The sequence below is a fragment of the Halichoerus grypus genome, chromosome 5 (assembly GCF_964656455.1).
Source record: "Halichoerus grypus chromosome 5, mHalGry1.hap1.1, whole genome shotgun sequence".
NCBI classification, from domain to species: Eukaryota; Metazoa; Chordata; class Mammalia; order Carnivora; family Phocidae; genus Halichoerus; species Halichoerus grypus.
Window position 1 is genome coordinate 111442876 of NC_135716.1, and position 27168 is coordinate 111470043.

At 34.0% G+C, this 27168-nt stretch overlaps 1 protein-coding gene across 8 annotated transcripts in view; it reads left to right on the plus strand.

Annotated features, from left to right (window-relative positions):
• Positions 1-27168, plus strand: part of EVI5 (ecotropic viral integration site 5) — a 197921-nt gene that overhangs the window by 80070 nt on the left and 90683 nt on the right. For 5 of the 8 annotated variants that reach the window (XM_078072757.1, XM_036103381.2, XM_036103382.2 and 2 more), the window contains 4 exons: positions 2590-2650; positions 11939-11992; positions 13824-13856; positions 14425-14571. In XM_078072757.1, coding sequence (XP_077928883.1) covers positions 2590-2650; positions 11939-11992; positions 13824-13856; positions 14425-14571 — 295 coding nt within the window. The remainder of the gene's footprint in view (positions 1-2589; positions 2651-11938; positions 11993-13823; positions 13857-14424; positions 14572-27168) is intronic. The other 3 variants (XM_078072756.1, XM_078072758.1, XM_078072759.1) reach the window with 3 other exon arrangements.

Below are 27168 nucleotides of genomic sequence, written 5' to 3' on the forward strand. Positions count from 1 at the left end.
AAAGATATTAGAGAAGACATGAATAAAAGCATATTCTATGTTCATTGAGTGGAAGACAATATAATATTGTTAACACATCAGTATTACCCAATGTGATCTACAGAGTTAACTGAAGTCTCTCTTAAAATACCAGTGATATTTTTTGCAGAAATAGAAAATTCCATCCTAAACTTCATAAATAAACTCAAAGGACCCAAATAGCTAAAACCATCTTAAAAAAGAACTATAAAGCTGGAAGACTCATACTTCCTGATTTCCAAACTTAACTACAAAGCTATCATAATCAAAACAGGGTACTAGAATAAAAATGGACATCTAGACCAATGGAATAGAATAGCACTCCAAGAAATAAGCCCTCACATATACGGTCAAATGATTTTTGACAAGGGTGCTAAGACCATTCTGTAGGGAAAGGTCTATCTTTTCAACATATGATGCTGGGAAAACTGTATATCCACCTGCAAAAAAACAAGGTTGGACCCTTATTTAATACCATATGCAAAATATAAGTCAGAATGGATCAAAAATTTAAATGTAAGAACTAAAACTGTAAAACTCTTAGATGAAAACATTGGACAAAAGCTTGGAATTGGATTTGACAATGACTTTTTGGATTTGACACCAAAGGCTCAAGTAACAAAAGACAAAATAGACAAATTGAACTTCATGAAAATTTAAAAATTTTGCACATCTAAGACACTCTCAAAAGTGGAAGAAGATACTTGCAAAGCATGTATTGGATAAATGATTAATATCCGCAGTGTATTGAGAACCCCTAAAACTCAGCAGCAAGAAACACAACTGGATTCAAAAATTGGCAAAGGACTTGAATAGACATTTCTCCAAAGAAGAAATACAAATGACCAATAAGCACATAAAAAGATGCTCAACATAGTTGTGATATAGATGAACCTGTGGGACTTTATGCTAGGTAAAATAAGCCAGTCACAATGGGACAAATACTTTGTGATTCCATATATATGTCAAAATTATAGAGACAAAATGTAAAATGGTTGTTGCCAGGACCTGCTGAGAGGAATGGGGTTTTCTTATTTAAGGGTATAGAATTTCAGTTTCATAAGATGAAAAGCACAGAACAGTGGACATGATGGTGGTGATGGCTGCACAACATTATAAATGTATTTAATACCACTGAACTGTATACCAAAAATGGTTAAGATGGTAAATTTTGCTCTGTGTATTGTATCACAGTAAAAAAAAAACTTACTGTGAGTCAAATGACATTTTATATATACTAAAAAATAGGTTTTTCTCCTTTGAGGGAGAATTTGATTTTTGACGGCAGCTGTAAGTTTTGGGGGGGCCTAGGTTTGTTAGTATTAGGAGTAGTTAAACTTGTTATTAACATTTTTGGCCCAGAGTAAGATCTGAAAATAACTTGGTGGGAGTAACTTTTATATGGCCTATAAATTTTTGTAAAGATAATCTCTACTCTTACAGTAGAGTTACAAACATAGTACATTGTATTTGTTTGTCATTTCTTACTCTCCTACAATTAGTGACAATTCTTCAGTCTTTATCTTTTATGACCTTGATACTTCTGAAGTGAGCCAGTCAATGGGTTTGCTGGTTTGAGTTTGATGATTTCTCTTGATTAGACTGAGGATGTACATTCTTGGGAAGGATATCATGGAGGTGAGGTACCCTTCTTAGTAAATCTTAACAGTGCATGATGTCAGTATGTATTATTGGTGGTGTTAACCTTGATCAGTTGGCTCAGGTGCTGTCAGGATACTGTAGTACAAATTTACTATTTTTCCCTTGGTAATATCTAAATATTTTGAGAGAGATACTTTAAGACTCTGCTTATAGTTTTTACTCACTAATTTTAGTGTCTATTGATTTTTCTTGCCTGTGGGGGAATTCAAATGGTGATTTTTAATTTATTTATTTTATTTTTATTTATTATTATTATTATTTAATGGTGATTTTTATATTTGCCTCATTCTTTCTATGTTTAGGAAAAATTTTGTTAGAAAGAGTTGTTCCAGGGCGCCTGCATGGCTCAGTCAGTTAAGTGTCTGCCTTCAGCTCAGGTCATGATCGCAGGGTCCTGGGATCAAGCCCCACGTCGGGCTCCCTGCTCATCGGGGAGCCTGCTTCTCCCTCTCCCTATGCTGCTCCCCCTGCTTGTTCTCTCTCACTCTCCCAAATAAATAAATAAAATCTTTAAAAATAAAAAAGAGTTGTTCCTTTTCCCCCATTATAAATTTTACACAATTTTTAGTACTACCATTGTATTTTAATCTGAAGAAGAATGATAGATAGTTCTTTTTATAAGTTTAGGGCTAAATAGAATCTGTAAACTCAGTTCTTTGATGCCTGTATATTTCACTTTCTAAAGTTTATTTTTGTGTGGTTCTCATTTTTGTTATTTGTGAAATAGTTTTTTAGGTAAGTATCCATGTAACTATTCAGATGATTTTTCTGATATCAAGTATCTCAAATTATAAGTTGGGAGAATCTACTGGAATTCTATTTTGTGTTAATAAGTAGTTTTAAGTTTTATAATTTAATAACTACTTCTGAGTAAAAACATATCTTTAATTTTTTTTTTTTCCTTCTTAGGCTTGAAAAGGAATATACTACAATAAAAACTAAAGAAATGGAAGAGCAAGTTGAAATTAAAGTAAGCATCTCAGAACTTTTAAAAGTGCCAAACATAAATTTATTAAAGTCAGTCATTTGGTTATGTTGATATATCTATTTCCTGTAACAAATTTAGCAGTGATGTTTGTTATTACTTACTGATAAATTTACCATCCCACTAGGTAATAGTTAAAAATAGACATTTCAAAAACCAGAATAATGCAACAAGTAGTTTTCATTCTAGTGTGAGAACAGCTCTGTTTCTAGATTTGTTGGTGGGTCATTAGGAGAAAATACTTGTATGGGGAAGATAATTACCACTTCATTTAAGCATATTTTTAAAAATGCAAAGAAGTCAATCTGTAACGTGCATAGACTAACAGCAGTGTAGTCTGAGGTGTACCAAATAGAGCAAATCATTGCACCAGCACTAATTATGGCTGCCTTAGAGCTGCAGGAAACTTTGGCTAATTCAGTTTTCTCATCTCTAAGCAAAGGTTATACTTTTGAACTCTCCACAGGAACAGGTAGATTGCCAATTTTAAGGGATATATAAATTCCTATGTATACCTTAAAAATCTTATTTGTACCCTCTGTAGGCCAGAAGTTCCTAAGTTGATGATCTTTGGCATTGTTCAGAATTAAGAAAAGTTCTATAGGTTTTATGATGATATTTCAGGATGGGGATAATGAGTAGAAGCAGGAGTTAGTGAAGAAACTCAGTGACTTGCTGATCCAGTTTCTTATCTCTTTGTCTATGTTCTCCCCCTTCCAAAAAAAAAAAAAAACCCACAGAAAAACAAAAATAAAACAAGTTTTGAGTGACTCCCCCCCTTTTTTTAAATTCTACATTTGGATGTGTCTGAGTTTTGACTTGAACCTGGCAAGACGTTAGATGACCACCTTACTTATGATTATTTAGCCGTGTCTTTAATTCACCTTTGCTGTAAAGTACCTCTTCACTACTCACATCCATGGGCCCTTTTTACAAGTAAGGGAATGAGTTTTATGAAATTGGTATTCTTTCTTGCCATGGTCCTTCTCAAAAGCCTCCTCGGAGACAACCTCTCCTTTGTTTCTGTGTGACCTCTATCTCGTCTGTTTCCTTTTTCTAGATGTTTTATTTTCATTTCTATCGGTATTCCCTATTGATTGGAAATAGATACTTCTACATTTTTCAGAGGGAGAAAGAAAAGACCCTTGTGGATGTTTTTCCCTCCTTTTTAAAAATTCTGTCACCCAACTGCTGCTCTACCATTTGCTTTTCTTTTAGGTACCATGAGTAAGAGTAACATTAAATCATACCCTCCACTTCAACCTACTGAAAGTGGAAAAGTACGTCAACCTGATGAGTGGGGAGAGAGTATGGGTTATCGCATACCACGAATATTCGGAACTGCAAATCAAGAATCTGAGGATGGGAAGCCATCCTGTTCATTTCACCATGCTATGTTATTGCAAAGAAAAAAAAAAAAAATCACAGTTCTATGAACAATCTTTGCTCTTAAAGAAGTTTCTTCTAAAATTAAATCAACAGTAGGAATACCAAGAGGCCTTTTCAGAAAGATCTTTAGCACAATTTAGCTTGTATTTGCAGTTTTTCTCAAACTTCAGTTTTGGGGGAAACTTACAGTTAATATACCTCACAGAATATTTTTGAATGCCAGCTCCATGTGTCTTAGGGGAAAACAGATGGCACAAAGTGTTTATAGAGAGGACACTGGGGGGGTGGGGTTGGAATGAAAGTTCAAAAAGTTAGTAACACATGGGGGTAAATAAAATCTGCTGATCTCCAAGGTAGTTTGTTCCTTTTTTTTTTTAAAGATTTTATTTATTTGATAGAGACACAGTGAGAGAGGGAACACAAGCAGGGGGAGTGGGAGAGGGAGAAGCAGGCCTCCCGCTGAGCAGGGAGCCCGATGCGGGGCTCGATTCCAGGACTCTGGGATCATGACCTGAGCTGAAGGCAGACGCTTAATGACTGAGCCACCCAGGTGCCCCCTAGTTTGTTCCTTTTATACAATTTTGTTTCCACATAGTTTTTTCTTACTCTCAAACCATTTTCATTTCTTTCTTTACTCCTCCTGCCACCAAAAAGGACAAAGCCATGACCATTTTTGTGGGACTGCACCTTTTTTTACTTTATATAAGCTTGGGTATGTCTGATTTTTGACTTGGACCTGGCAACTCATCTCAGTCATAATCAGATGACCACGGCATTTATGGATATTAGTCATGTATTATTGGAGGCTTTCTCTAAAATGGGAAGTACCACTTCCTTAGTCACACTCTCTCTCCTTCTCCCCAAGGTCCCTTTTACAAGGGAATGAGTCTCTTAAACAAATGCTTTCTTGCCTTAGTCCTCCTCAAAAGCCTTCAGAGAGATAATATTAAACTGTTTTTTATACAAGCAAATGGTATGATCATCAAATTATTTAATGTTTTGATGTGGAAGTAAAAAAATCAGCCATTGATCAAGTTTCCTTTCTTTTGTTTTACTTAAAATTCTAAGACCTTTGGGTTGTGGACCTTTTTGTCTAAGAATTATATCTGGAAGCTCCCTGAAGAAGGTGTAACTTCTAAGTATTTTCCACCCCTTTTCTGAAAGTGTTACAGAAGTTTTTGATAATAATTGTTTCATATGGAGAATCTTATATTTTATTGTGTGAAATTTTTTATTAATAGAAACAGCTTTCTCAGTATCTTCTTCCAATCTATTGATCTTCCACCTGAGGGGGAGGAGGTAAGAAATATTAAAATTCTAGCTTATATTAGATTACCTCACAAATCTTTAGAAAAGAAAAACCTTTATTCCCCCATTCTATTTAAGGCTGACATTTGAGCTGCTTATCTAATATTCGTATTTAAATTTCGTGCTTTGGGATGTAGAGATTTGAGCCCTGCAAATGGGAAAAGTTAGAGATTCTGACTGGTTTTTAGCCAGAAGTTCTTTTTTTTTTTAATTTAAAAATTATGAAGTATTCCAGATATGTTGAAAAACAGAGAATAATATAAAAACACTTGTGTATTCACTGCCTGGCATAAAAAAGGAAAACATGACAAATGTTATCTGAGTCATTCAGGAGTTATATTTAACAGTCAGTGTGAAGTGTTAGTGTTGACACATTTATTTAACACTTAATATGTGAAGGGTCATTTACACGCATCACATACTTTTATTCTTCTCATAACCTTATGGGAGGGTTCTTATCCTTGTCCTTTTGAGCTTCAGAAAGCTCAAAAAATATGCTAGTGGTCACATTGCTAGAAAATGGTGAAAGTCAAGGATTTGAAATCTGATTTATGTTTTTCTAAGACCCATATATATTCTTAAGTGTATACACTGTGCTGTTTTCCAAAAGAGACTTAATGCATTGTGATGTAAGAAGGATTCAGATGCCTGTTTTTCTGTGGCATCACAAACTTTCATTAAAAAACTAATGGCTATATAATAATATCTAATGGGGGTTACAGTAACATAATTTATTCAAGAAGTCATCCATTTAACAGGTATTTGTAGAACCTACTACATGTCCAAACACTATTCTAGGCACTTGAAATGTGTTTATGAAATAGACCAATTTCTGCCCTCATCGAGCTTACATTCTAGTATGGGAGTCAGATAATAAACAGAAAAGTAAAATACATAATATTTTGATGAGGATAAGTGTTAAACAGAGAAAAGAACACATCAGGGAAGGGAGAGTAAAATGGTAGTGTTTGGATTGAAAATTTAGAGAACTTGACTAGATTACTTTTGAATAAATACCTGAAGGAAGTGAAAGAGCTAGATACATAGATATCTGGAAGGAGAGCAGAATCCAGTCAGGAGTGTGCCCAGGGAGAAATAGTAAGGAAACCATGTGGATGGGACAGTATACATGATGAGGAAAGTGACAGGGGTAGGGTGTTGTTGAACATGTAAAGACTTTGACTTTGAACCTGGAAAGCCATTTGGGTTTTCAGTGGAGGAGAAGGTATGTTGAGTATATTGCAGGGGACAGGAAGACTAATAGAGGCTGATGAAGTACTGCAGGCAACAGATGATGGTGGCTTGGACTGAGGTGGTAAGAAATGATTGGATTCTGAATAGATTTTAAAGAGAAAGCTGACAAGTTGATTGTGGAGGTATGAGAGGGATAGGAATTAAGCATTTTGGCTTTAGTATGGAGAAAAATAGAGTTCCCAGTACCTGAGATGGGGAAGTCTGCAGGAGGACCTGGTTTGGGGAGGAATATCAGGAGCCTAGTTGGAGGTATTTTAAGTATCAGATCCCTAGGAGATGTTCACGTAGGGCCTTGAATATTCAGAGTTGAATTTAAGAGAGGGCAGGCTCAAATATAAATTTTGCAGTTATTGGCAGAATGATGATAGTAAAAGCCTTTAGAGTGGATGAGATTACCTGGGGAATAAGTGTAGATGAGAGAAGAGAGTTCAAGAATTGAGCCAGATCATAAGCCAACATTTAGAAGATGAGAACAAAGCAAGAGAACACTAGGGAAGTATAAGTGTCCTAAAGCCAAGAGAAAAGAGAGTTTCAGAAAGAGAAGGATTTTACTGTGTCAGTGCTAAAGAGTGTTCTTGTGAGATGAGGATGGAGAAATAATGAATTTGTCAGCATGGAGATAAGCTGGAAAAGAGCAGAGAAGTAAACTTGAATGAACTAGAAAAAATTGGAGATAGGGAGTATAGATATCTTTCAGGGAATTTGCTATAAAGAAGAGAGAAATGGGACAATAGCTTAGAGAGAGGATCATGATGTTGAGGGGATTTTGGTTTTTCTTTACTTTTTATTAAGATGGAAGAAATAACCACGTTTTTTTTTTTTTTTTTTTTTTTTTTTTTTTTTTAATTTTTTTTTTTTTTTTTTAATATTTTATTTATTTATTTGACAGAGAGAGACACAGCGAGAGAGGGAATACAAGCAGGGGGAGTGGGAGAGGGAGAAGCAGGCTTCCCGCGGAGCAGGGAGCCCGATGCGGGGCTCGATCCCAGGACCCTGGGATCATGACCCGAGCTGAAGGCAGACGCTTAACGACTGAGCCACCCAGGCGCCCCGAAATAACCACGTTTTAATGGTGATAACCAAGTAGGAAAAACTGATGATGTGTGAATGGCAGGGGGTAATTGCTAGTGTCAGCACGGTTTAGGATTTAGCACATGGTGGGAGATTTGATCTCCTAGCATGGATAGTTAATCCATAAGAACAAGAGAGAATCTAAAATATATGGGAAAAAATGTAGGTAAGAGGTAGGATGGTTGTGGGAGCTTGCAAAGTTTTGTTCTTAATGCTTCAGTTCTTTCAGTGAAATTGGAAACAAGATTATCATTTGAAGGGTTCCTGGTTTAAAGAAAGAGGAGCAAGTATGAAATAGGGATCTGAGAGGGTGAGAGAAGGAATGGCCTAAGGAAATACATTATTGCTGTTAGGGTGCATTAGTAGTCCAACTGAATTTAGTGATTGTTAATTTAAACAAACTTTATTAATTTATTTTTTTTCAGTCATATTTACTAACATAGGTGCAGACCCAGAGTTGTCAGTATGTTAACCCAGAGTAGTGGTTTTACCAGGCAAGTATGCTAACTCCTAAGGGAGAAAGGGCAGAGGGGAGGATAAAAGCAAGGGAACGTTTATAATGTTTGGAAATTAAATTTTGTAAAGAGGGACGAGAGCGCATCAGAGTGAGGGACAATGAAAAGTTGATAAGATCAATGGATTATCCCAATGAGGAAGATTATTGAGTTTGGGTTATTTCATAAAATGAGTAAGAATAAAATGGCAAGAATAAAGTGAGTTGTTAGAAACTGAAATTCCCCCATTTGGGGATATTTAGGGTTTTTAATCATTTTTCTTCCTTTTTTTTTATTTTTTAAAGATTTTATTTATTTAACAGAGAGAGACACAGTGAGAGAGGGAGGACAAGCAGCGGGAGTGGGAGAAGCAGGCTTCCTGTGGAGCAGGGAGCCTGATGTGGGGCTCTATCCCAGGACCCTGGGATCATGACCTGAGCCGAAGGCAGACGCTTAATGACTGAGCCACCCAGGCACCCCTAATCATTTTTCATGATTAAAAATAGCACATATAGTTAGCATGTTTGTATATAAAGTTTTTAGCACCTTATATTTTCTTAGCCAGTTGTAAAGAGTAGAATTATTGAATTATAGGATATTAGTATTTTTCAGACTTTTGATATGCACTAAGTAAATTTCCTAAAGAGTATTTCCAGGGTATGTTCTTTTTGGCAGCGAGTTTCCATTCCACTAACACCTTGCCTACATTAGGTATTTCATTTTTGCTGTCACTCTTCATCTCGTATTCTCTTTTCTAATTTTTTTTTTCTCTTTTCTAATTTGATAGGTCAAAAGTCTCTCCCTCTTTTTTTTTAAGTGTATGTATCTGTCTTTCTCTTTATGGTTTTCACTTTTAAAGTTTAGAAAACACTCTTCATTCACTCTGGCAAATGTAATTAAAAAGACAGGTACTCAAAAATTAATGAGAATTCAATCAAGTGATAGATTTTAGTCATTAATTTTCCTATATATCAGCAATAAACATTTCAAAAATATCTTAGAAAAAGAAATTCCACTTAAAATAAGAATAAAAGCATCTAGGAATCACCTAAATGAAAAATAGGATAGAACCTAACAAATTATCACTGAAAAACTTTGCATAAAGGCATTTAAAGGATGAAAAAAGGGGAGAGACGAAAAGAACTCTATGTTAAATAAAGTTACTATTTCCCCCATCAAATACACATTAACAAATCCAGTCATTTAATTCCTTGTGATTTTGCAGAGCATTAAAAAAATCTAAAGAATGGTTGTAAACAAAAGACAAAAATTATAAAATAGTATTCATGCCTGACTTCAAGAATATTATGAGCAATGCTTATCATTAATCAAGTTTTTGGTATTATGCTGTCTCATTAATTTTTCCCATATCATTGTAGGTTTTATTACTCTAATTTTCTAGATGAGGAAATGAATAATCTAAGATATTGAGTAACATGCACAGGTGTTAATTTTGAAGTGAGGATTTGAACCTAAACCTACCTAACTCCAAAACCCACTCTCTCAACTAATTTAGTATACTAGTACTTAGGGTTTGGGGAGGATAAACAAAACAATATAAGGATGGGGGAAATTAGCTCCACCAGACATTAAAGGGGATTACAAAGCTATAATTACCAAAATACTGTGGTGCTAATCCAATAAAAAGACAGAAACACTTGAAATTTAATAGGTAATCCTGAAATAGCCCTTAATAACTGATAAAGTCTATTATATTTATCAATTTATAATGAAATAGTTGTCACATAAATGAAGAATTTGTTTATTTAAAAAGTGGTATTCAGACATTTGGGTAGATGTTTGGGGAAGAAATCAATTTCAATTTTTATTTATAGCAAACTTTTAGAAGATTTAAAGGGGATGGAGAGGGAAACCCAGGTAAATGTTTTTAGTTCTAAATTTTATAATATTTTAGCATCATTTCTATTGTAACATTAACTATATTCCCTCAATTGTCTGGTTGAACTTTCTAATAAGTCTTTTAGGATAAAAAAAATTTTATTTTTTTTTTGATGAAATATGTTGAGAACATTTTGAGAGTCACATTTGTTTCTTTGGATTTGCAGATTTTAAAAGCATTTAATAATTGCTTATTTGTCTAGACCACTGTGCTACACATAATACGAATGGCCAAGAAATGAGAAACATTTTCTTCCCGAATTCAAGCTTTTTTGTAGTCTGAAATCACACATAGAGTAATATCGATTTCAAATCATTTAAATAATTCTAAATGAATAGAATAAGAAAATCTAATTTGCAAATCTATCTAATAACTCTAAGATTTATTTGTTCCGATTTGTGGTTCACTTAAGATATAATAATTCATAGAATCTTTATTTCCTTGGTCTGAGACTTTATATGTTATATAAACTATATTTTAGTCTTTACTGGAAAAATGATAGATTGAATTAATAGAAATTTCTGAGGAACACATTTTTAAAAGCAGGAATTTAGAGGATGGTAGGGTTGGAATAAGGCTGGATTAAGTTCTGGGGTAAATTTGTATAAAAGGTAAGGGGAATTTGAAATTCTAATGATGGCAAAATGAAGAAGTAAGTTGAAGGATTCTAAGATGAAGGGATAACTTATATCAGGTTTCATATGAAAATTTGTGGATGGAATATACAGAAAGATGATTTTTTTATGTAGAGTGTTTTAGTTTTAATACTTAATAGTAATTTGATAGGATTTGGGGAGTCAGGTATTGAATGGTTAGGTGAAGATTTTTTTTTAAATCTGGTTTTACTTTTTTGTTTTTATTTTTGTAATTTAAAGATTTATTTTATTAGAGAGAGAGTGTGTATGCGGGAGGTGGGGAGAGGCAGAGGGAGAAGAGAGTCTTAAGCAGACTCTGTGCTGAGTGCGGAACCCAACACAGTGCTTCATCTCAGGACCCTGAGATCAGGCCCTGAGCCAAAACCAAGATTCAGTCTCTTAACCAACTGTGCTACCCAGGCACCCCAAATCTGGTTTTGCTTTTTGAACTATAGGAAAATGCTAGTAATCAGAGCTGTTCATTTTTTTTAAGTTTGGTATTTTTTTTTAAGTTTTTAATCTTTTTTTGAGTAGGGCTCCATGCCCAATGTGGAGCTTGAACTGACGACCCTGAAATGGAGTCAGATACTCTACTGACTGAGTCAGCAAGGTGCCTCCATTTTTTTAAGTTCAAAACAACTCATAAATAATTAATTCGATGAAAACAACTCAATCTTTATATTTTCAGAATGTGAGGAATTTTGCAGCTTTGCATATGTAAGGCATAGATGAAGGCTGGTCTAGTTCTGAACTGACAATTTGGTATTTATCCTATGAGCTGCATTTTTTAGATTTATTATTTGTTTCTTTGATAAACATTTGAATACTATTTGTGTAGATAGTCTTTGTAGGAGGTAAATGAGTTAGAGTCTTTCCTATCTAATGGGGATGTTAAGACAGATAAGAAAATACTGATTATGAGTCATGGTTGGTACTTTAAAGAAAGGGGTTATTTCTGTATGTACTGTAGCTTATATTTAAAATTCATTCACAGCTAGAGTGATAAATGTCATTTCCTTTACTCTGTATTTCCTACTCTGAACCTATAAGAGTTTGACAGACAATAATGTAACCATTCCTTAGACCTTTCCTATTTATAAAAGGTGGTACATTTTAAGGACTATGATTTAGGTATCTTTTCCTCAGGAATGCTTGCAAACAAAACCTCTTTTTTTGTTGTTTCTTTTTTTTCTTTCTTTTTCTTTTTCTTTTTTTTTTGCAGAGGTTACGCACAGAAAATAGACTTTTAAAACAGCGCATTGAAACATTAGAAAAAGTAAGTAAATAACTACTTAAGCAAGCTTCCGTTGAATGCACAGTATTTTCTATTTATTTAAAGGTTCAAGAAATCTATCATGTCTCCAAAGTTGTGGTATTAACTGCTTAGCTTGCCTAGCTTACTACTTAACTAAGTAACTTGTCATTAATAAAAATTGATCACTATGAGTCCTTGAAATTTAAGGTTAAAGTTTTAATTAAGGTTATTACTAGAGTAACATTGATATCATTTGTTTTCTTTACATATAATCTCTAAAAAGTACATTCTTTAGAGGTAACCTAATTGAGAATTCATTCTGTATAGTATTTTAAAAATGACTTTCAAATGTTGCCCTTTCTAGCCACATATTAAATGTGTCAGTGATTCCTTTAAGGCCTAGGATTCCTTTAAGTTTAGTCAGAATGACTGACTGATTTCTTATATAAAAATTCACCATGGTGTTGATTTTCAACACGGGGGAATTATACTTAAACATTTGGTTCTCAGACTTATTTTGATGCTACTTATTACCTCTTTCTTCCTGTTTCATATAAAATAACTGGGCAAATCTGGAAAGTTTTGCATTATTTTTAATACTGTGCTTTTGATGTAATGTCTTTTGTAGTCTTGTTCGATGCTAAAAGAATATATTGAGTAATAAAAGTATAGTCTAAGAGTTTTGGTTTATTAAAAGAAAAACCTGAATTCACAAAGTCTTTTGGTGTTTGGAAGGGCTTTTTTTTTTTTTAAACAAAAGATGAGAGTAAGTAGGTTAATAAAGGATGTTGCCAAGTATCTTAAAATCTTCCCTGAAAATCTACAGATCAATAATCAAGAAAGAAAATGTGAAGATATGGGTAGTTTGGATATTTGTCTTTTGTTTGAAAGCATCACACCACACACAAGGATAAGATGTTTATTTCATGTCTTTTGGTTGTGTAATAATTTCCGGTACATTAAGTCAAAAACAGTTTTCCTGTATTTCCTACATCTTATTAGAGTTGCTTTGAGGATAATTCTACTTTTTCGTGACTCTGCAAAAGAGTTGAGCTTAATTTAGTTTTTAAGTTCTAATTGCATATTTTTTTTCCACTAAATACTCAGTTTATAATATCTGTCTTAGGTGGTCTTTTATCTTTGGAATGAGATATTTTCACAGAGAAAGTATTTTTATTTCACTGAACCATCAGAAAGATAAAGGTGCCGTAGGAAAGTGTTAAGTTTGGATTTTACTTCTAGAAAATTAAGTACCTTTCTCCTGGCTTACATAGCCTAGGTCTGTCCTTTAGCACTTAGAATTCTATAAATACTTATATATCAGTTAAATTCTGTAACCAAAATATTTACTTATTGAGTTATTGCTAGAGTTTATTATGTTGAGCTCATTAATTTCATTTGTCATATTTTCCTTGCTTTGCTTCTTTGGAAGTTGCTGTTGTACAAATTGCTGTCACACTTTATAAGTGGAATTGCTTACTCAAATTCCTTCTCCCTTTCCTATAAGTGGTTTGACAATATGGCTGACTCCAAACATGAAGACTTAAAGAATGCTTTAAAAAGAAGCTATTTGCTTGTCTCAAATGATGAAAAACCTCTTGGAATTTGTGTTTGGTCTTCTAGAAGCATGTGATTTTCTGCAGTCTATCCTTATTTTGATATATTTTTCATAAGGGTTAAGAATAATAACAAACACAGTAAATAGCCATAAAACCAAATCTAAATGTCTATTTTAATTACAATGAAAAGTAGATGGAATTTGGGTATGCTTTGTTTCTTCTTATTCCTAATTTTATGCACCTTTATTTTATTTCTCTCTCTTAAATTTCTATCTGAATTTTTCCTTTTGTAGGAAAGTGCTTCCTTGGCAGATAGATTGATACAGGTATAGTTTTTTTGTTTTTGTTTTTGTTTTTTTTAGCATTTTCTCTAACTTCTAAGGAAAGTCCTAAACCTAGAAATTCACATTTTAACGCATGCAATTTTACATGCATTTTCCTAGAAATAATTTTTTGGGCTGGTATATATGTGTGTAAACTTAATTTTTGATAACAGTGTGTTATCTTGGTTTATTAAACATCTTTTGCACGTTTTAAAGCTAACCTTAAAGTATTTGTTCCAAAATGTCAATCAATGGATTCTGCGAAATTAACTACTATACATTGAAAATTTTAGTCCTGCATGTACAACTCAGTAATATTGCATGAATTGAATTTTTATCGACTGAACGAAGAACTGTTCTTAAGATTATCAGATAAATTTTTTAATTTAGTTTCCCAAAATTTGCTGGAGCGATAATGAGCTGCTGGTTAATAATTACTTAGGCTGTTCTGTTCTCTGAGGTGATTTTTTTTTTTTTTTAACATGTCACAGTAAATAACTAAACCTTACAAAGGCAGTCTTTCTTGAATCTATCCTAAATTGCTTTACACACACATAAATTATGTCCTAAGGGACAAGTGACAAGAGCCCAGGAGGCTGAGGAAAACTACCTCATAAAACGGGAGTTGGCCACCATCAAACAGCAGAGTGATGAGGCCAGTGCTAAACTGGAGCAAGCTGAAAATACCATCAGGAAGCTCCAGCACCAACAACAATGGGTAAGGAGTCTGGTAGTGTTTTTTCTCACCTTTCTCATCCCCCTTCCCTTTAAACTTTTTTTTTTTTAAAGCACAACTTCTGTGCTCTTGTTTTAAGTAATTTTGTTTTCTACTTTAATTGAATTCTTAATCTGCTTTATGTTCTGTAATACTTAGGGGTCTTACTGTGGTCTAAAGACTCTTCATTCTAACATTCTTTCTCTGTCCACACAGTTTTGTTAGAAATAGGTAATATTTTCTTTTCTTACATTATATTTTAAGTCACAAAAAATAAGTGATGTTTGTCAGACCTGCTTTTTAGGTTTTAGAAATCTGTTTCATATTGGTATTTTGCCATGGGTAATTTTTGAGTCTTAACTCCAGCTAGTTCTTGTTAATTGTGCAGATAAAATATTATATCCAACATAGAGAATATATGTAATTATCTCACTAATGTTTCGATAATGTGGGGATTTATGTCTTGTGAAAAACTACAGCCTTAACTTCCTACATCAAGATGTCAAATTATTGTTTAAGATATATGCTTACATTTTTTTCAAGAAGGGAGAAATTTCAAAACTTTTAAAAAACTATGTTAACTAATTCAAGTTACTAAACAGCTGTTCTCAGATATCTTTTGCAACTTAGACACCATTTTCCATTGGCAAATTCAGACTAGTGTAATCTTAATCAAGGATATGAGGGCTAAAAAGAAAAGCCAACTGTTTATTTTTAAAAAGATATTATTTCTTGTTTCAGTTTTCTGTTCTCAGGAGTTAGATTGTAACTGTAGGCAGAAAAGGTTATGTTAAATCTAGAACTCCATATAGGTCAGGAAGGCAAATAGAATGACTTCAAATTGGACATTACTTTTATTCAGTAAAATTAAGAAACACCATCATAAGCTGGCTACAGATATCAGAAACTGAAAGCAAAAAGAAGAAATTGACAATTGAAAAAACCATAAAATAGATTTATTTTTTTCTATTAAGTAAATGAAGATCATTACAAAAAATGAATAGAAAGGTAGTAAAAGAATACTAAAACGTTGGGAACTCAAATATTTTGTCCTGCCTTTGTATGAAGTGTCAATATCAAAGCATAAAAAATAGACGAAACAGAATTGGGGATTCCTATTGGGAATTAGGTTAAACTGAGTTACCAGTGTAATGTGATTTTGTTATAGGGAAAGATAGTATTATGTTTGCATTTAGCATGAGCTACAGTAATAATCCATTAGAATCATGAATTATTAGTTTTTTTGTGTAGTTTTTCAAATATTGAGACCAATAGGACATAAAAATAAGAATGTTCATGTATAATGAAAAAAGTAAAATGGATGGGAAAATGGGAATGAACTGAACCTTTTGAAAATAAAATATAACAAAAGGATCTGTGCTGTTTCAAGGACAAGAGAGACTCACATTGTGGAGCTAAGATATAACAAGTAGAATGCAGATCTCTACTTTGATTTTGTTTACATTTTTTCCTCACTTGGCAGACATTCTTCTAAACTGGAATAAAATGTAAAACAAATATATAAAGCAGTGATGTACAAAACAGGTGAAAGTAACAGAGCCTTGGTTAAATTTCCAACTTCAAAATGCCTATCTCTAGATAATAAAATAATTTGTAAAATACAGGAATATTATTGTCTTTAAAGGATTTTAGAAAATAAGAGATACTAAAGACTTTGAGGTGGGCAAAACATAGCTCTTTAGGTAATAATGGTTGAATATCTGAAAAGAAAACCAGTGAGTTTGATGATATTTCATTAAAGATTCCTAGAACATCTGGTTTGTGAACAATTAGAAAATAACTTTTACTCTTTAAAAGGGAATTTACTATGTATAAGTCAAAACAAGCTGACTTTGTTTCTGCAGTAAACAAAAACTGTGCCATAAGTGAAATTTTAAAAGTTATTTGTTAGGCACTCTCATGGTATCTTTCTAGTTAAGGTAGAGAAATATAGATGAAAGTAGTAAACTTAAGTGGTTTTATATATGATTAACTATATCAAGAGTTTATCCATGTTGAAGTAAAGAGATGTCAGAGATGTCTTTGTCCCCTAAACCTATGCTTCCAAGTATTTTAATGTTATTAAACTCTTATATACAAGGTATGTTTAAGAATTTTATACATGAAATATTTCAGAAATGTAGCTAATATGTTGCATAATGAATAAAGATTCCAAAATATTTTTAAAGTATACTCAGAATAAGAAACTAAAATAAAAGGTTATTTTACAGAAATAAATCTATAGCCTTGCCCTTAATTTTCAAATTCAGAGAGATGTCTTAGTGGTGCTTTATGTAACAAAGACCTAGAAATTTTAATGGGCAGGAAATCAGGAATTAGCCAATAATGCAATACAGTTTACCCTCCTCCCCCCACCCCAAGTAGTCTTCCTAGAAGTATAATGATCCAATTTAATTCTAAGTAGCTTGCAGAAAATTTGTAGTCTTGTTTCTTGTTTGAAAACCAAAATTCGTTTGAATTGTTTACCCACTGTATTATGGCCAGTGTAGGAAAGACTGTGGCAGCTCTGGATATTTTTAGACTGTACTAAAGAAGACTTTATGAGAACATCATAGATATAGTCATTTACAAATATTTGAGAAGTGATCTTATGGAAAAGTGAATAGCCTTTTTTGATATTGCTTCAGAGGGCAGAATGTGTTTAAGGTCCAAGGATACAAAATCTTATTCATTGGAATTTTGACAATTGGAGTAGTTGCTTTGCAGAGTAGTGAGCATACGAGTGGTAGGAAGTGAACATCTGTTGCTACATGTTTTGATTTCAGCCTTCCAATATAACCACATGAATTCTTCAGAACTCAGAATAAAGGTTTCAAACCTCTATTCCAGGAGGAGGTATTGAATTACCAATATAATCATCTACCACCATCACCCTCTATTGCCAGTAGTGTCATTTTATATGATATAAAGAGCTTTGGATTTCATTTGTGGGACTGAATTCTAGTCAGACTGTTTTGCTAATTGTGTGACTTTTGATATTCAAGGATTCAGTTTTTTTTCTCTAAAATGATTACATAGGGCTAGACCATCTCAAGTCTCTATTTAAGTGAACTTTATTGAAGTATAATTTACATGCAATAAAATTCATCAAATTTAAGTGTATAGTTTGATGTGTTTTAACAAATGTATCTAGTTGTATAACCATCACCACAATCAAAATACAGAGTATTTCTATCACCCCCAAAATTTTCATCATGTCACTTTGCAGTTCACCTCTCCACTTCCAGCAACCATTCTGCTTTCTGTCACTGTAGTTTTGCCTTTATTAGAATTTCATATAAATGGAATCATTAAGGTATGAGGCTTTTGTGTCTGGCTTCTTTCAGTTAGCATATTCACTCACTTTTTTTCTTTTTGGCAATTTTATTCTTAATTATGGTAAAATAGATTCAACATAAATTTACCATTTAAATGCATAGTGCATGACACTAAGTACATTGACAATGCTCTGAACAATAACCACCATTTATTTCTTGAACTTTTTCATCATCCCAAACAGAAGCTTTGTACCTATTAAAAAATAGTTCCCCCTTTCTCCTTCCCCTGATAATCTCTATTCTACTTTCTGTCACTCGTATGAATTTGCCTCTTCTAGGTAACTCATATAAGTGGAATCATACAATATTTGTCCTTTTGTGTCTGGCTTATTTCGCTTAGCGTAATATCTTCAGGCTCATCCCTGTTGTAGCATTTATAATAATTTAGTTTTTATGGTAGTTCAACAATACTGTGTTTTATGTTTATACCAATTTTGTTTATCTGTTCATCCATTGATGGTCATTTTGGTTTTCTGCCTTTTGGCTATTATGAATAATGCTGCTGTGATCATTAACATACAAGGATCTGTTTGAATCCCTGTTTTTAATTCTTTGGCATATATACCTAGAAGTGGAGTTGCTCGATCATATGGTAATTCTGTTTAACTTTTTGAGGAATCACTAAACTGTTTTCCACAGTGGCTGCACCATTTTACATTCCCACCAGCAATGTACAAGGGTTCTAATAAATTTCTTTACTTCCTCACCAACTCTTGTTATTTTCTGTTTTTTGGGGGTTTTATTTCTTGTTTTTTAGCAATAGCCATCCAGAAATTGGAGATGATATTTCATTGTGGTACCTAGGAATAAATTTAACCAAGAAGGTGAAAGACTTGCACTGAAAACTGTGAATCATTGTTTATTCATCTGTTGATGAAAGCAATTAAAGAAGGCATAAATAAATGGAAAGACAGCCTATGTTTACGGATTGGAAGACTTAATATTGTTAATATATCAACACTACCCAATATGATCTACAAAATTTTAACTTTTGCAAAAACGGGAAAGCTGATTCTGAAATTTATATGGAATTGCAAGGGGCCCTAAATATTAAAAACAATCCTAGAAGAACAGAGTTGAGGAAATCATGCTTCCCCAATTTGAAAACTTATGACAGTGCTAGAGTAATCAAAACAATATGATACTGTCATGAAGATAGACATACAGATAAATGGAGTAGAAATTTTGAGAGTCCAGAAATAAACCCATATATCTGTGGCCAGTTGATTTTTGATGTGGGTGCCAAGACCATTCGATGAGGAAAGAATAATCTCTTTGACAAATGGTGCTGGGAAAACTGTATATCCTTATGAAAAAGAATGAACTGGGACCCTTACCACATACCATATACAAAAATTAACTCAAAATGGATCTAAATAGACATTTTATAGTTTTAAAATAACTGTTTTATGGTTTTAAAGTCATATAGCATTCTTAGAACACATGGATATATCTTCATGACCTTGGATTTGGCAATGGATTCTTGGATATGGGTTCTTTCACACCAAAAGCATGGGCAACAAAAAGAAACAGGTAAATTGGACTTCATCAAAATTAAAACCTTTTGGGCATCAGAGGGCATTATCTAGAAGATGAAAAGGCAACTTACAAAATGATAGAAAATATTTGCATATTACATATTTGATAGGAGTTTAGCATCCAGAATATATAAAGAGAACTCTTCAAACTCAACAAAAAGACAACACAATTTAAAAATGTGCAAAGGATTGCTGCATTCTTTACGGTAACCAAGACATGGAAACAACCTAAAGTGTCTAATGATGAATGGATAAAGATGGGGGGGGGTACACACACACACACACACACACACACACACACACACACACACACACACACACACACACTGGAGTACTACTCAGCCACAAAGAAAGAATGAAATCTTGCCATTTGCAACAACATGGGTGGACCTCGAGAGCATTATACTAACTGAAATAAATCAGAGAAAGACAAATACCATATGATCTCACTTATATGTGAAATCTAAAAAAAAAAAACAACTCCTAGAGAACAGATTGGTGATTGCCAGAGATATGGAGGGGGAGGTGAAATGAGATGAAGAGGAATCAAAAGGTACAAATTCCCAGTTATAGATAAGTCATGGGGATTTAATGTACAGCATGACAACTGTAGTTACTGTATTGCATATTTAAAAGATAAGAGAGTAGATCTTAAAAGTTCTCATCACAAGAAAAATTTTGTAACCTTATGGTGACATGTTAACCAGACTTAATGTGGTGATCATGTCACAATATAAACAAACACTGAATCTTTACATTTTATACCTGAAACTAATATATTGTATGTCAATTGGCCTCAAAAATTTTTTTTTAATGAAGGACTTGAATAGACATTTCTCCAAAGAGGATATACAAATGGACAACAAGTATATGAAAAGACACTCAGCATCATTAGTCATTAGGGAAATGCAGATCACGATGAGGTACCAATTCACACTCACTAGGATAGCTATAATAATAAAAAAAAATAACAAGTGTTGGCAAGGAGATAGAGAAATTGGAACCATTGTACACTGCTGGTGGAAATATAAAATGGTCAGCTGCTGTGGAAATTAGTGGCTCCTCAAAAAGTTAAACATAGAATTACCACATGACCTGCAATTCATCTTCCAGGTGTGTACCCAAAAGAATGGAAAACTGGTATTCAAACAAGTATGTGTACACATGTTTGTAGCAACATCATCCACGAAAAAGTGGACATAGCCCAAAAGTCTATCAGTGGAAGAATGGATAAACAAATTGTGGTATATGCATACAATGACGTATTATTCAGCCGCAAAAAGGATTGAAATACTCACACGTGCTTTACTATGGATGAACCTCCAAAACCTTAAGCTAAGTGAAAGAAGCCAGACACAGAAATCACATATTATAGGATTCTATTTATATGCAGTATCCAGAATAGGTAAATCCATACAGACAGCAGATTGGTGTTTGCCAGAAGGTTGAGGTGGGAAAGGGGTGAGAAACTGCTTAACATGGAAGAGGTTTTCCTTGGACTGAGGGAAATGTTTTAGAACTAGGTAGAATTGGTAGTAGCACAACATTTTGAATATCCTAAATGCCACCTAATTGTTCACTTTAAAATGATTATTTGAATTTTGCCTCAATAAATTGTTTAAAGAAAAAGACTACAGAAATGAAGGAATGAGGGTATGTATAAGGCTCAAGGAAATAACACATTTAGTTTGATTGCAGTAGAAGGTGGGAATAAGGGAGAATATATTACATCACAGTGCTGGACCCCATTGGTTAAGGTCAGGGTAGGACCAGAAGCAAGTGAGCTAGTTTTGTATTAAGAGCCTGAGAAGAATGGGAGCTTCCTCAGGGCTGGGGCTGGGCATGTCTTAATTGTGGTCACATTGAGATGAATGTTAGAAATTTGGATAGCATAGTAGCTAATGAGGGTGACTCCCTCACAGTGAATTTTCAGGACTGAAGGGTCAAGGTGGTCTGCCTGTAACTGCTGGATACAACATACTAGTTATAATTGAGGAAAAAAATGGAAAAAGATGGAAAAAAGATACACTATGCAAACACTAAGCAGAAGGCTGGAGTATCTGTATTAATATCACATAAAGTATATTTCAGAACAAGGAATAGTTCCTAGAATAGAGAAAATCATGATAGTAATAGGGTCAGTTCACAAAGAGGATCTAACTATCTTATTTAGGATTGTATGTATTTAGGAATATGTCTCTTAATGTGTGTGCTGCTAACAATAGAGGAGTATGAAGCTGAACTGATAGAACTGGAAGGTGAAATAGACAAATCCACAGTTATGGTTGGAATCTTCAATACATCCCTGTCTGAGTAACAAATGAAACAAGTAGTTGGAAAATCATTATAGATGTAGAAGACCTGTGCAATGTTATCAACCAACTTGACCTGCTTGGCCATTGATGCAACACTTTACCTAGTAACAGCAGAATACATATTCTTTTCAAGTGCACATAGAACACTTACAAAGATCATATTTTGGGCCATAAAATGTTACCAAATTTAAAGTAATCGAAATCATACAAAGTATCTTCTTTGACTCTAACAGCATTCAGTTAGAAATTAATAATAGGTATCTGAAAAAAATCCCCCAAATATTTGGAAATTAATGCATTTTTATCCATGTATCAAAGAGAAAAATCTCAAAGGAAATTAGAATATATTGAATTAAATGAAGACACAACATTATCAAAATTTGTAGGATTCACCTAAAGCAGTATGTAGTGGAAAATTTATAGCATTGAATGCTTATATTAGGAAAAGAAAGAAGTCTAAAACCAATATTCTAAGGTTAAGAAACTAGACATATAAGAGGAAATTCAACCTAAAGCAGGTAGAAGGAATAAGAAATAAAAAGTAGAAATCAGTGAAATTGAAAACAGTACAAAACAAAAATAGAGGGGCACCTGGGTGGCTCAGTCATTTAAGGGTCTGCCTTTGGCTCAGGTCATGATACCAGGGTCCTGGGATCAAGCCCAGCTTCGGGCTCCCTGCTCAGGGGGGAGCCTGCTTCTCCCTCTCCCTCTCCCCCTGCTTGTGCTCGTGTGCTCTCTCTGTCAAATAAATAAAATCTAAAAAACAAAACAAACAGAAATAGAGAAAATCCATGAAAACAAATGCTGGTTCTTTGAAATCATTAATAAAGTTGATAAACTCTGTCTAGACTGACTAAAGAGAGAAGAAACAGTAACTAATGTCAGGGATGACTTTGACTTCTGACAGATGGAGCCAAGTCTCATTTTCTGGAGTTTGTTCTTCATGGTGTTATATTTCCTGTAAATTAGATTCAGTTAAAAATTTTTAACATCTAGATGATGGATAATGTTGTGAATTTTATTTTGCTTTAAATCAGGAAGCACATAACATAAGTTGTTCCCACTATAGTAATACTGAGTTTGATTACCATGCTGAGTTTGGTTACCACAGCCTCTCTGCCTTGTAAAGATAAGGTTTCTTCTATGCAACTATTAAGTAATCTATTGGGAAATACTTTTGTATCAAATAAATATCTTGTCCTCTATTCATCTTTTACCTAATGGTTTTAGCATCCACTGACTGGGTTTCCAAAATGGTGATTTTCATTTTTTCTCATTTTTTCTACCCATACTAGCTAATGTTCCTCTATAAAGAGACCTTTCTCTTTTTTCCTGTTTAATTTCTTATGCTCACTCACTATGGACTCTCATATCACTCCAGATTCATGGACTTCTGTTTGTATAATGTTCCATAATTTTTAATGATTTTTAATGCTGTTGTTACAGTGATAGGCCATACTTATTTCACAATAATATATTTAACTTTTGAGCAGCAGTTTTTAAAAGGTAAATTTTTATTTTTAATTACTTTTGATCATTGATGTTCTTTAAGGCATTTCCTTTTTTTTTTCTTTAAAGATTATTTTAGAGGGGTGCCCGGGCGGCTCAGTCGGTTAAGCGTCTGCCTTCAGCTCAGGTCATGATCTCGGGGTCCCGGGATCAAGCCCCACATCGGGCTCCCTGCTCAGCACGGAGCCTACTTCTCTCTCTTTTCCCCACTTGTGCTTTCTCTCGCTATCTCTGTCTCTCTCAAATAAATAAAATCTTTTTTTAAAAATTATTTTTGAGAGAGAACACATGCACACAAGTAGGGGGAGGAGCAGAGGGTGAGGGAGAGGAAGGGGAAAGAATCTCAAGCAGATTCTGCACTGAGGTAGAAGCTGACTTGGGGCTTGATCTCACAACCCCAAGATCATGACCTGCACCGAAACCAAGAGTTGGACACTCAACTGACTGAGCCACCCAGGCACCCCTAAAAAGCATTTCTGCAGTCACAAATAATGATTGTGTTTGACAGGTCATTGATTTCGTTTTATGCTGACCTTGATAGCTTGAACCTGATATTGTTGGTTTTCAAAAATGATCTAGTAAATTTATTAGCAAATTTAGTATTTAGTACACTAAATAAAATTTGCTACTTAGTATTTAGTAGTATTACAGTAAATATTAAATATTAAACTAGCCATAAGATAAAACCAAGCATTAAGATTAAACTTCCTGTATTTGTTTTACATTTTCCATGAAGCCCACAGAAGTAGAAATGATCCAATGATATTTCATGTAGTTGCTTGTTTGACTCTGACCCTTTTGAGTGTGGTGGGGCATGAATATATTTTTAGACAATATTTCCTGGTAACTGTCTTTGAGTCTTGCTTGATGTATTTAATAAAAGTTTTTTTGCCGTGTACATGACTGCTTATTCGGGTTATTCTGAATAAGCAGTTTGTCCCGCAGTTTGTTGGCTAGGATTAAGCATAAACAAGAATTTTAAGTTAAAGCTGCTGAGTGCTGAAATGACTGCCTTTTGAAGTTCTCCGGACCTTTGTACTAGGAAGTACTTAAAGGGAGGCTAGAAAAGATTTCTTCTGACATTCCTTCCTTTTCCTATAATTCCAGAAGAAAACATGAAAGAATTATGTGATACTTTTAAGAACCAAGGGTTTGGGGCACCTGGGTGGCTCAGTTAAGCATCTGCCGTCGGCTCAGACCATGATCTCCGGGTCCTGGGATCAAGCCCCACGTTGGGCTCCCTGGTTAGCGGGGAGTCTGCTTCTCTCTCTGCCCCTCCCCACTGCTTGCGCTTGCTCACTGGCTTGCTCTCTCTAAATAAATAAAATCTTAAAAAAAAAAAAAACACCAAGGATTTGATACGAGGAATAAAAACTAATCTTAAAATGAACATACAAGTAAAGGTTAATAAACCAAAAACAACCAATTTCTCAGTGGAAGTTGTAAAATCTAGATAATTTATTTTAGAAAAAGTGTTCAGCAGCATTAGGAATTACCCCACACCTGATTTACCTAGTGCATTTGCTTGTCTTTATAAATATGGAAGATAATGTTTAACATATCCTCCTGCATTCTAAACCTTTAGCTCTACTTCAGTGACATTTCAAGAAAAAGCCATTTAATTTGTAATTATTGGTAAGTTTACATAAGTCTTTCTAAAAATTCAAATTGAGTAATGATTTTACATATTTTGTAAACTCTTTAACAGTGTTCATCAATATGCCTATAAATCCGGACAGAAATTTTCTTCCAAAACTAATTTTGACATTAGTCTAAAATTAAATGTTTTACATTCATATGTAGTCATCTTTTCTTATCAGCTTAAGTATACGAGCGTTCGCTTTAATGGAAGTAATTGTTTTCTTAACATTTTCTTCAGCATTAAAAAAAAATCTTGCAGTTTGAGTATATAAATAAGCAGAACCAAACTTCTGCCTTATAGGATATATATATTTTTTAAGATGTTGGGAACAAATCATTTTAAAAGGATATACCAATTTAAAAAAAAAAAAATTCAGTGTGGTAGATCTTTAAATAGTACATCCATATTGCTTGGATTTTTTTTTTTAAATAGCTATTTGGAGCATGTGGTACGGAGGATTACAGACATATTTTGGGGTCATATGCTGAGGCTGAGAGCAAGATATAACTTTTTAATTGAAGTACAGTTGACATATAATATTAAGTTAGCTTCAGATGTACAATAGTGTTTCGGTGATTCTATACATTACAAAATGCTCATCACAATAAAAGTGTGTTATGATATTATTGACTGTATTCCTTATGCTGTGCTTTTCATCCTGTGACTTGTTTATTTTAAAACTGGGAGTTTTGTACTGCTTAATCCCCTTTACCTATTTCACACATCCCACCTCTCCCCCCAACCTTTGACAACCACTCATATTTATGAGTCTGTTTCTCTCTTTGTTGCTACTGTTGTTGTTGTAAGATACAATTTTTTTGCTTAATTTTTTTCTGCTATGATTTTATTTTGTGGTACAGAATCCTAGTCTGGACTACTTGCCTTGTGTAATAGTTTTTTCAAGTGCTTTAGATGTGACAATAGATATATACCATATTTCCATACTATTAAAAATTTTGTTTATTTTTGAAACAAATAGATTTTATAGGTTATTTTTGCAACATTTACTTACCACTACCTATGCTTAACATACAGTATATAATAGAGGGGGTGTTGTTGTTATTTAATCAAAGCATAGTTGACATTAGTTTCAGGTGTACAACATAATGATTCAAAAATTCTATGCACTATGAAATGCTCACTACAATAAGTGTAGTTATCATCTGTCACCATACAAAGTTATTATTATTGACTGTATTCCCTGTACTGTACTTTCATATTGTTTTTTCTTTCCTTTTTTTGGTGGGGGAGGGACAGAGGGAAAGGGAGAGAGAGAGAATTCTAAGCAGTCTCCACGCCCAGCATGGAGCCTGACGTGGAGCTCAGTCTCATGACCCTGAGATCATGACCTGAGCCAAAATCAAGAGTCGGATGCTTAACTGACTGAGGGGCACCTGGGTGGCTCAGTCGTTAAGCATCTGCCTTCCGCTCAGGTCATGGTCCCAGGGTCCTGGGATTGAGCCCCGCATTGGGCTCCCTGCTCGGCAGGAAGCCGGCTTCTCCCTCTCTCACTCCCCCTGCTTGTGTTCCTTCTCTCACTTTGTCTCTCTCTGTCAAATAAATAAATAAAATCTTACAAAAAAAAAAAAGTCAGATGCTTAACTGACTGAGCCACCCAGGCACCCCATATTGTTGTTTTTTGAACCAAGAGTTGACCAGCTAATTTATTCAGCAAATAATTGTTTGCTCACTTACTATGAAAAGCACAGTTTAGTTCTGACAGTACAGTAGCAAATCAGCCAAACTTTCTGGCATTGCTTATATATATAGAGATAGATATTTTAAAAATTAATTGCACGGTTAATTATTTAATTAGAGTTGTGATAAGTACTAGAAAAGAGAATATAGAGTTCCATGAAATGTGTGGGTTCCTGAATAGGACATATAATTATCAGGTTTTGAACTTCGTTGCTTAATTTATAATTAAATTCAGGGAATATCTTTTTTTTTAATGATTTTATTTATTTATTTATTTATTTATTTGACAGAGACACAGCGAGAGAGGGAACACAAGCAGGGGGAGACGGAGAGGGAGAAGCAGGCTTCCCATCGAGCAGGGAGCCCAATGCGGGGCTCGATCCCAGGACCCTGGGATCATGACCTGAGCGGAAGGCAGATGTTTAACGACTGAGCCACCCAGGCGCCCCTAAATTCAGGGAATATCTGATGCATCTGTGTAGACAATCCTTTTTTCCAGCTGGATTTTTTTTTTCACTTCATAATACAGGAAACCTCTCCAAATACAAATTTTATCTTTC